The following is an 11,039-nucleotide window of genomic DNA, read 5'->3' on the forward strand; positions in this document are numbered from 1 at the left end:
GAAAACCAAGAAATCTCTTCCATCAGCACCTTCTTGATGAAGTGCAGCCTAACTTTGTGTTGAATGAAAACTTTCTGATTAATTTCCCAAACTTCTAGGGGATGAGGTGGTAAGAGTGGAGAATGAAAGAGGTAGATATTGTGAGTAGAAACTGTAAAAGAGAGAGAGGACTTTGGTGATCTCTTTTGATAAACTTAACGGGTGGAGGAATTAATCAGGATGCAGAATAAGACTTCTGGCTAAGCAGAAGACATACAACTCAAAGAGAAAGCTGAAAGCTTGGTCTAATAAAAATGAAGTAAATAAATAAAAATCAAGTGTTCTGCTATAATTGTTCAGTGATATTATAAGAGAAAACTTAGAGACTGTCTTCCAAAACAGTGTAGCTACAGAAGAGTAGAGTTCTGCACCAGCACAGATGAGATTTTGAGGGGCAGATGGAGTTTTTGCTAGTTGAATAAGAGGAATTGGAGGGTAATCTGTTAATAGAGTGCCAAAGAATAAAACCCAAGTAATTGACCCCTATACTTCTTGTCTTACCTTTCAATGGAGCTAAAATCTTAATGTTGTGGGGCTGATGTGTAAGCAAAGTTCTACAGTGCATCTTAGTTCTTGACGATTTGATGCCCTGGAAAGTGACTTCACATTTTGAAGGCTTTTACATTAAATCTTTAACAACCTCCTTTTTTAGCAACTGACAAATGTAGGTTATTGAATTAAATATTTAAATGGAGGGGGAAGGAATACATGAAAACAGACTGTCATTTGTGAGCACACACCTGTCTTTTCCTCAATGTATATCTTATTTCCCTCTGAGTTACTTTTGTGGCATTATTATATAGCATCCCTCAATTGTAAAGTAATCTTCCCAACATTCCTGTGAGGCAGGGTCTGCTGGCATCCTCTTTGCAAGAGCTAAATCATCAAAATTTAAGTAACAAATGAAGATCATCTGGGGAGTTCTTTGTAGAACAGAGGAATGATGGTATCTGTCTTGTGTTTCACTCCTTCCCAGATTACTGAACTGTGGCTGTAGCATTTCCGTACCTCTTTATGTCCATTGCTGTTCTTGCCAGTAGGAACTTGCAGTCAGATAGTTCACAGCGGTGGTGATGAGAACTGATCATTTCCCTTTGAAATTTCCCTTTGTATCTCAAAATTAATTTCCTTTTTATTACAAGATTTTACGAAATTCATGGTATTGCACACTTCTTCATTATTGGCAAAATACGATGGAGTGGTTTACTGTAACTTGGATGAGAAATGGGCATTGCATCCAAATGGGCAAAATTTCATGTAGCTAGAAATAAATACTGAAATATTATCTATGTAGCTGGTTTGATAGACTGGCATATTGTTAAACTTGGCTTCCTACTGCGCAAATCTACTGCTATAGTGAATTTTTCTTATGTTCCAATTAGTTTGGATGTTTCTGATTCCAGAGGAAAATGTTTCCTAACATTTAACACAGGCCAGTTTCCTAGGACTTGGTACTGTATCGACCAAATTTGAGGGAAAGATTTCAGTAGGCTTTAGTTCAGATGTGAAGATGAGGTTCATGTTTCTCTCAGTAATCTGTTAGTTGACATAAAGCAAGTTATTTAACCTTTCCCTGCCTTGCTTTGCTCTTCTGCAAAGTGGGAGAGTTAAAGTGTAATTGTTAAATAGTTTCAGGCAGGTTTCTATCTTGAGTGTAAGAACACAGTAAAAGCCACTGACTGTCTTAGACAATACTCATGGAACAATATTGGCAGTATTTGTTGCCTGGAATTGTCAGCAGATAGACCAGAGAACTTTTACTAGTTCTTTAACTGTATCTGTAGAACATTAATGATGACTCACAAATTTGGTTTAAGGACATTTAAGTAGCGGCATCACCTGTAAACATGATTGGCAATTGTTCTTAATCGGTAGTTTTGGAAAAAGTGTAATGAAACAGGTTTGAAACTTCATCTCCTAATCTGTCTTGTGCACAATCTGGTTCTGTCTGTGCATGCTACCAGTCCCATTCAGTCCATTTAGATTCAGGAACGTTCTTAAAGAAATGTCTCTGCAAGACAGTGACTTTTATAATGTAGAGGATGTATCCACTGGCATAGAGTATTTTAAGAGTCATTGTACTGAAGTAGAATGTCTTCCTCCTTCCAGAAAGTTTCTTCCATTTTTGTTTTATTTTCTCAAGGAAAAAGGCGTGACTACCGTAGCCTTGGCTGGCCAAGTCCTGATGAATGCCTGAAACTCCGCAGGGTAGAGCTTACAACTGTAGCCAGCACGTGGCTTGCTGTTTCTGCTAAAAACATTGAGTGAGTATCTTGGATATGAGCCCTACGTTACTTACACAAAGCAGGACAGTTAACGTGGTCTTCAGTGTATGTAAACTGATGATTTTATGTTAGTAAGAAAGAACTTCCAGGATTTCTAAGAAGCTTGAAAGCATCATGTGGAATTTCATCAATTAGACTTGATAAGTGCAAGTGCAGATGCAAGATCCAGTTTCTCTTGTGTCTTGAGCTACTCAGATGAGGTTCTGCCAGGTTCTGGGCAGTTTACGTTCACTAGAGAGCTTTCTAATGACTATTCTGTTCTCTTAACTAATTTGACTTGTTTTATGACATTTGTAGCATTACAGAACACATTGATTTTGCCACACAGCTGCAGGAACCAGCCATGGAGCCCCTTTGTAACCCAAACCTCCCAGCCAGTATGCATACTTTGGACCACCTGCAAGGTGTCTCTAGTCGGGCCAGCTTGCATTACACTGGAGAAAGTCAGCTGAAAGAGGTATGCCAGAGCTGAAGGCCATCACACAAAAGTGGCCATACCATGGCAGATTCAAGGTGCATTTAGCTCAATGCCTTGTCTCCAGAGGTGACTTTCAGTGAGTGAATGCCTGGATAAAACTGTAATAACAGTGCAGCATGAAATTTTACCAGAATGCTTTCCCGGCCATCTACAGTCTGCCCTGAGGGAAATCCTAAAACACCATTAGTGTCTCTGTATTTATAGCTCTTGGTGGATGAATTAGTGAAGGTAAAGTCCAATTCAGCATACTCAGAATTTCTAGTGTTCTTAGTATTCAATGCCATGGAGTTAAAGCACTGTGTTACACAGATAGTATCAACTCAAGATAGACAGTTATGTTTAGGTTGAAGCAGGTTACAGCATTTGTAAAATGCCAGGCAAAAAAACAACCAACAAACAAGAGGACATCTTTTACCAGGTTCCAGCATCTAAGCACTTTTACTTCCTCTTCCACAGGTCCTGCAGAATCTTGGCAAAGACCACTACTCACCACAGTCACTAGAACAAGTTGGCACTCGAATAGCCAAAGCTTTGGAAAAGGTATGTGTAAAGGAGAAGATGAGAAGTCTGGGCTTACTGCTCATGACTGGTGTAGTGGTCAATCCGGTCTCCAATCGTTTGTCTGAAATCCTGCTCAAGAAACGTATTAGTACTTGGACTAGGGATTTGTGTCTATTTAGCATCTGTAATGCCCTCACAGGTATTTTGTGGAGGCATATCCTATGCTTATTCCATCAAGTGTCTTCTGTATCTCTCTGCTGAAACCTAAGCTTGTCAGATGTCCCAGTGTTTCCTGCCCTGTAGTGAGCAGTATTGCTGATTTTTGATTTATTAAACTATTTCAACAGTTCTCAGCCCTCTTCTTTCTCTTTATGCTGCATTGACTCAGAGCTTATGGAAAGTGGAGTTAAGCCATGGCTCCCCTCTCCAGTAACACTCCTGGCATGCTGCTGTCAGACAGCTCAAAGGGACTTCCTGTTTCAGCCTGCTGCTTCTACCTGGTGCAGTGTTGGCCTGAAGTGTCAGATGTGTTCAGGCAGAGGTGTGGTACCATGTGCAAGCCTGTGCTTCCTGTTCTCCCCAGAGAAATCCAAGCTTCCTAGCTAAAGGACCTCAGCTGGGAGCCCTAGGATGACAGGATTAGGGACATAATTTTCACAGGATCCACAAAGCAGACAGGAATGTCAGGGATTGCTATTCTGTATTTACAACTAGTAGGGACAATATCCCAAACTACTATGGAAAAGAGGGCTCAATGAAAACAGTTTGGTGCCCCTAGCCTGTTGGACCGAAAGGTGTCTGAGGCACTTGCTGTGCTTTGAAATTATTACCAATATAGCTTTGTCCATCCCCTGAAAGTAAAGACATTACTCTTATCCTCTTGTTACAAGAGTTAGTTTCTTTTCGCTTTACAGGTATACTAGATTTTTTGCTTACGTGCTAGTTTCCCCTGCTGACACCAAGATTTATCCAAATAATCGGAATATTTAGTGCAGAGATTGGAAACATAATTCTCAGTGTTTTCCTTTGTAACACAGGGCTTGGGAATCAGCCAGATAGAGGCTGGGCTTTGACAGGCTTCTGGACTGGGCTGCATCCCAGGGCATCCTTTCTCTTTCTAGTGACTGGAGCCTACAGGCCCAATCAGCTAACTTAGCTAAGTTTTTTCCTTCATGTTGGGTAATGTGTGTGCACATATAGATGCTCAGCATCAGAGAGCTGGTTAGAAGCTGTTGTGGCTGCTGAAACTTGTTGCTGTTGAAAGCTATTTAACTGCTCTTCTGTTCCTAAGGAAATGATGTTGCACTTGGAATTTGTTTCATTTGGCAGTCTCATTTACCTTGCTATTGCATATATGTTGTCAGAAAGTTTCTGCTGCTTTGAAATAGTTTAATACTCTTTTAAAGTGTAACATCCTCTACCTCAATATATCAAATAGATGGAAGAGTGGAAGGTAGGAAGAGTATTCACTACCAGTGTTTACATGACAGTTTTTTGTGTTCTTCTTTTGCCAGAATCAGACTTCATGGGTCCTCTCTAGCATGGCAGCTCTTTACTGGAGGGTGAAAGGCCAAGGAAAGAAGGCAATTGACTGTTTACGGCAAGCATTGCACTATGCGCCCCATCACATGAAGGTGTGTACACGGGTGTGTGCCCACTACTCAGGTGAAAGAATGTTTTGCTTGTCACAGCAGAGCTTTCACAGACTATTGTTAAGGCAAACACTGTATATCAGGTGTCTGTAATGTATTAGATATTAGCTAGTTGAGGTGAAACCAAGATTTTCACCATTTGTTTAGTATGGACTGTCTCTTAAAAAAAAGGTAGCTGCAGAAAAGGTTCTGTGGAATTTCCTGCAGCTCAGTGGGTGTGACATCGCCTCTGGGCATCCCAGACTTGAACTTCCTCCTGTTAGTTAGGACTTTGAGTCTTCATCAGCCATTGTCTGGACAAGTCTTCTAACCTAAGATGTGGGTGTATGTTTTCTGGTTATGCTTTTAGAGAAGGGAGTATGTCTTCTAGACATGTATGTGCTTTTAGACAGGGTGGGAGGTGATTATCTAAAGGAATTACTTAAGTGTTTGAATCTTAAGCATTTGGGCTGTGAATCTCAGTTGTACACTAGTCCTTGATTTTGTGCAGCAGTTCCTTGCTCCAAAAAAAAGGCAGTGCTTTGGACACAGTCTTCTCTTCAGTGTTGCAGGTGGCTGAAGTGCTCTGTACCCTTCACCTTGCCAGGTGTTGTGCTGAGCATTGTAATGTCTGCTCTTAAACACCAAGCTCCCCCTCGCAAACTGATAAGTGCAATATAGGCTCCTTACTCAACATAGAAGATTTTTCTTTTTGACCTGGGCAACAAATTGTACAGCCTGGAAAAATGGAAATTCCACTGAAATCTTGGTCTTCAACCTTTCTCTGAAAATTGCGAGACAAAGTAATTCACACTTTCAGGATATTATTAGGAAGATTTAGCCATTAATGGCAGAAATGCCTCAACTAAGAAATGCACATCCCCACTGCACATCCTTTGTATGTTTCCTATAATTCTATTTACTTGCATGATCCATTTAAAACAAGGTTGGAACCAAGACCTAACACATCCAGCTTTTGCTTATTCTCCTGTCTTTCCATGTAATTGGTTCCTCAGGAAAGGAGTCCTTAGCTGTGTGATTTGTAAGAGTCAGACTGTGGATTGGAAACTACAGTTTGTCAAGATTATGGTGAAGTAGTGCTTTTGTCTAGAAGTATGGTATAATGTTGCTTGAGATGGTATGACTGTCTGAATTTGTGCCTTGTTTTTGTCCTCCATACTGAAGCTGCCTTCAGAGAAAACTCTGGATCTTGTTTGTAAGATAGAGCTGCAACTTTTACTCAGAGTTAGCCCTGAATTAAAAGCTATTTTGTGTATTTTAGTTTATCCTCCTCTTTGCTTTTATGCACTTTTGCTACTTTCTCTTGACTTCTCTCATGCAAATAAAAAGTAATTAATTTTCCTGTGAACTTCTCTTGTGATTCTGGCTTCCATAATATCTGCTTTGCAAACATGAATAACTTGTCCACCACGGGTATTCCTTGACATGTGAAGGTCAAGGAATTGGGGATCACATACAACCAGAACTTGTTATTGTCCTGTTGAAGGCACTTAAGCCTTGATACTAAGAGGTATTTTGTGCTTTGAAGGTTTGAGGCCCAGCTCCCAGAGAGTCTGTTCTGGCTGCCAGGGCTCTACAGTTTTTTCAGTCAGACAAGGTCACAGTCTGGAAATCCAGGAAATAAAGAACATACTATCAGTGTCTAGCTGAGAAAATTTTATTTATAGCTATTACTCAGCATCAGAATAACAATTCTGTGGCAGAGGCAGGACAAAAAAATGTTGCATCTGTTGCACTAATGGTTAGACCATGTTTTCTTCCCTGCTGTCCCCTTTGCTCATATTCCCTTTCCTTTTATGCAAGAGCTGAAGGAGGGTATGCAAACAAAACAGCTTCTCTTGTCTCTAAAGAGTGCACTTCATCTTTGGGGAGAAAAATAGTCTAAGAGCTTCTAAAAACTAAATGTACATCCACTTAAGTGAGTTAATGGTTGAGTTCTTTTTTCTGTCAAAGAGTAATGTTTGTCACCATTGTGAGTGGATGTGGATGTAGGTTTTTTTGTCTGTAACTCAGGCTCAAATCCAGTTTTGTATTAAAATAGGTCTGGATCATTATTCTCAACATCAAGAGAGGGAAGTGGGTAGGAACCAGATGAGTGTGGTTTGGTGGTAGATTCTTCTGTTTGTCTTCCTAATCCTGAGACAATTCCAATGGAAAGAAACTGTTTATTGCTTGCTCTTCTCCTCCAGGATGTACCACTAATAAGCCTAGCAAACATCTTCCACAACGCCAGGCTCTGGAATGATGCCATCATTGTGGCTACCATGGCAGTGGAAATAGCGCCGCACTTCGTGGTGAATCATTTCACGCTGGCAAATGTCTATGTAGCAATGGTGAGTGTGCTGTCGCCCAGGTATGGCTGTCTTTGGGGCACTGTTTACATGTATGCAAAAGTCCTATTCTCACAAATAATTTTGAAGGAGAAATGTTCAAGAAATTAGGTTTGATCATCAAGAAGTAGTATCTTTAGAAAGACAAAACTTTTATTATTTATTTTACTCCTATTTGTCATTCAGTACTTTAAGGCTGGTATTTTTATAAGCTGGTTTAAGAATGCCGTGTGCAAAGCTTTGTAAAGACAGTAGCAAACAATTGGTAATTTGGTTGTCCACCCATCTAAATATGGGTTATTTTTGTAATACTGGAAAATTAATGATTAATTTGGTCTCTATCTTGAAGAGCTAAGCTTGGAATAAGTAAAACACAACTCTCAGTTGTGGTGAACAAGCACCAGGGAAGTTCATTTTCAATGTCTGGATTATTAATGCCCAATATAATTTGCAGATTGAACTCAACTTTCTTTATACTATTGAAAGTATTATATATACTATATATATATATACACTATACTATATACTATATAGTATACTCTATATACTATTAAAATACACCTTTTTAAAAAATCAGGATTTAAAACTCACCTTGATCTAGTTAGTCTTTATGACATGGCCAGAAATTCATATTACCTCTACTTCTTAACTAAAGAAAAGGAACTTAAAGAGAAAAAAATAAGTTATAAAACTGACTGAAAGCCCCAGAATGTTTTGGGTCTTTTCTTCTCTCATTTCAGCTCTTATACACTATTGGATGGTGGCATGCTTTCCTAGTTAATAGAAAAGCAGGGTGGCATAGGTAATGAGATTTCAGCTATACAAAAATAGATGCTATTTCCACATGAATGCTTCTAACTACCAGCCTGGAGTCCAGCTTATCAATTGAAATTGTCTAGCTATTGTATGCTCTTTAAGTTTTGGGGGGTTTTTGTTCAGGTTTACTCTTCTTATTGAGTAATCTTTAAAAAATAATTTCAGGTTGTTTCTAAAAATGTTAGCTTTTCAGAAAATTTGATGGGTTTGCATTGTCCATGATTTTAAAGCTTTGGTCTACTCAAATTTTGACTGAAATCTGTTTTTAGAAGTTACTTTCACAGCAAGAATACAGAGGTGTACTATTAAAAAGAAAATGCGAGAACATTGGTCAATAATTCTCAGCAATAACTCAACTCCTTTCCATGGATTATGCAGAACTGAATCATTAGCCCAAAAAAATATCAGTTATTTGTGGGAGAAGGAAAAAAATCCTAAATCACAAGGATTGTGTTTTGTTACTTCAGTGCATATCATGCTGCACAACTGGTTGGGATGGGAAAGGCATAGAAAATGTGTTCACTGTTTTTAGAATCTGACTCTTTGCCCTCTGGTTTCTTTCTTTACAGGAGGAGTTTGAAAAGGCCATGAAATGGTATGAGTCAACACTAAAGCTTCAGCCGGAGTTTGCCCCAGCAAAGAACCGAATCCGCACCATTCAGTGTCATTTACTTCTGAAAAAAGAGCGACGGTCTCCTTAGTGATCTGCATCTTTCTCTTTTTTAAAAATGTCATTATTCTCTATTCTGCTCTTAAGTGTGCTAAGATAAATTGATGAATTGAAATTTTTAACAAGACTGTTAAAAAGAGATGGGATTTGGATCAAGGGTTCTTTTTTTTTTTTTTTTGTCAAATAGAGGAGCATCTTTGGAAAATATATTTCACAGACCATAATTTTAAAACATCCCTGTAAATATTAAACCAAGAAACTTCCATGAGTCCATGACCACCTGTAACAGGACCTAGGCACTGTTAGTTTTTCCATAATGCTCAGATTGGCATCAGCATCCAAAATAACTTGCTTCATGTCTTATAATCTAAGCCACTGGAAATGCAAAGCATACAACTGTACCAAATACTAAGAAGAGATAATCAGCAATTCATCCATGTGAAACTCATGCTTTGTCCAGTCTTGTTCACTCCATACCACATTACCTGCTTTTTTGGAAGGAGAAGAACAGACTTTTAAATATTTATTAAAAAACATGAGAAACATGAAGCATTTTTGGAATTCTTCATTTCTGTTGGGGAATGAGGAGAAGGTAACAGCAGGAACCTAAAGTCAAAGTGGTTTTTAATCATACTTGCAGGAAAAAAAAATGGTAAAAATCCCAATAAGATGTTTTATATTTGTCTGTATATTCATAGCCCTCTGCCTCCCTGAGTGGTTCATTTACTAATTCTTTGTTCACTGTATTTCTAGCCGTTTTGGAATAAGGTGCAAGTTTATGCTCACCCTGAGCCATACTTTCAGCTGCCAAGGAGGAGGAGGGACATGGTGTCAAGGTATCAACAGCAAAAACAGTCAGGTGGAAGATTTCCAAATCAGTTCTGTCTTTGGTTGGTGGAGGACGTGATTCTCCAGAATCAAAAAGGGCACATACTTGAAATAAAATAAATTGTTTATGAACAACTCACAGCTTCTCCTGTACTGTGTATGTCATGCGCCACTCACAAGAGTCCAGGTTAGTCTGGAGGAGCTACAGCCTTTCCTGGGAAGCAGACTGAGCTGGGAGCCAGGAAAGCCTTGGACAATCCTGATCAGCCAATGATTTCATGTGTACCCTTGGAAAATTCCTTGCGCTGCTGTGTCTGACTCTGTTTGGGGCAGAAAGAAGTAAGGAAGAGTGAACTAACTCAGCTGTCATGTAAGCCACTCTGCATCTTCTAGTGTTAAACATGCTTCTTCATGATTGTTTTTAAAGAACTAACAATGCTTATGAACTTACTGGGTGTTTTTTCTCCCCCAATATGTTTCCTGTCTTGTTGATGCAAATTAAGAGTAAGTATGGCAGTGGTTGAAACTGTGACATCAGTATAATTTTTATAATACTGGAACTTACTACTTCATAAAAGAATCCTTGAATATTTTTATATATGACTGAAGATGAGCAGTTCTAATGCAAATTTTACCTGTTTTATTGCAAGTAATTTCCGTTTATCTAGGAATCCTGACAGAGGTATGAGCAAATGCTACTGTTGGGTAGATTTTTATTAAAAGTGTGTGAACCTGTCAAATTTTTGTCAACAGAGTCAGATTTTATGCTCTTCCCAAGGGTACTGGAAGGCTGAATGTTGTTGGCTGGACACAGGCATAGCTGTAGCTCTGTATAAACTCCAAGAGGAAGATCACTTCATGAAAGGTCTAATACCACCACCAGGATCATGGACTGGGATAATGAATTACAGAGATTTCTGACATAGAGCTGTGGGAGGGGAAAATAGCAAGGCAGGTGCAAGTAATGGAAAGACTTTCCATTTGATGTAGGAAAAAAGAGCAAAGGCTTTTCCTTGCATTAATGTGCAGAGCAGCTGCTTTTATTCAGTTTTGTTAACTGGTTTGCTTCACTTTTATAGTGGTTGATAAGTATTGGGAGTCACTTAAATACATTTGGTAAATCTTCCATTTCATATACTAGTTTTAAAATGTGGTATGCAAAATCTTAGCTTGGTACAGAGCATGTACCTTACAACTTGGTTTCCTAATGTATCACATGGTTAAATCAAGTGGTTGCCATGTGCTGAGCTCTTTTTTACTGCATCTGTCTTACTGCTGCTGGGAGATGCTGAGATTTAAGTGTAGAGTAAAGCTGGTCCTTAAGAACCTAAAGCACCAATATGTGGAGCACTGGTGGTCATCCATGGCTTTGACAAAAGATGGAATTAAAATGATGTTTTCTGGATCAGCAAGGACTATGCTCATAAAGAATATTGCTGG

General features: G+C 39.0%; 1 protein-coding gene across 2 annotated transcripts in view; it reads left to right on the forward strand.

The window, feature by feature from the left end:
• TTC17 (tetratricopeptide repeat domain 17) overlaps nucleotides 1-10,339 on the forward strand; it is a 55,435-nt gene extending 45,096 nt beyond the window's left edge. For both annotated transcript variants that reach the window (XM_038137164.1, XM_038137165.1), the window contains exons 20-25: nucleotides 2,183-2,303; nucleotides 2,622-2,781; nucleotides 3,259-3,342; nucleotides 4,818-4,937; nucleotides 7,145-7,288; nucleotides 8,671-10,339. In XM_038137164.1, coding sequence (XP_037993092.1) covers nucleotides 2,183-2,303; nucleotides 2,622-2,781; nucleotides 3,259-3,342; nucleotides 4,818-4,937; nucleotides 7,145-7,288; nucleotides 8,671-8,802 — 761 coding nt within the window. In that variant the 3' untranslated portion in view covers nucleotides 8,803-10,339. The remainder of the gene's footprint in view (nucleotides 1-2,182; nucleotides 2,304-2,621; nucleotides 2,782-3,258; nucleotides 3,343-4,817; nucleotides 4,938-7,144; nucleotides 7,289-8,670) is intronic.
• Nucleotides 10,340-11,039: the final 700 nt, after the last annotated feature.

This window comes from Motacilla alba, chromosome 5 (genome assembly GCF_015832195.1).
Source record: "Motacilla alba alba isolate MOTALB_02 chromosome 5, Motacilla_alba_V1.0_pri, whole genome shotgun sequence".
Lineage (NCBI taxonomy): Eukaryota > Metazoa > Chordata > Aves > Passeriformes > Motacillidae > Motacilla > Motacilla alba.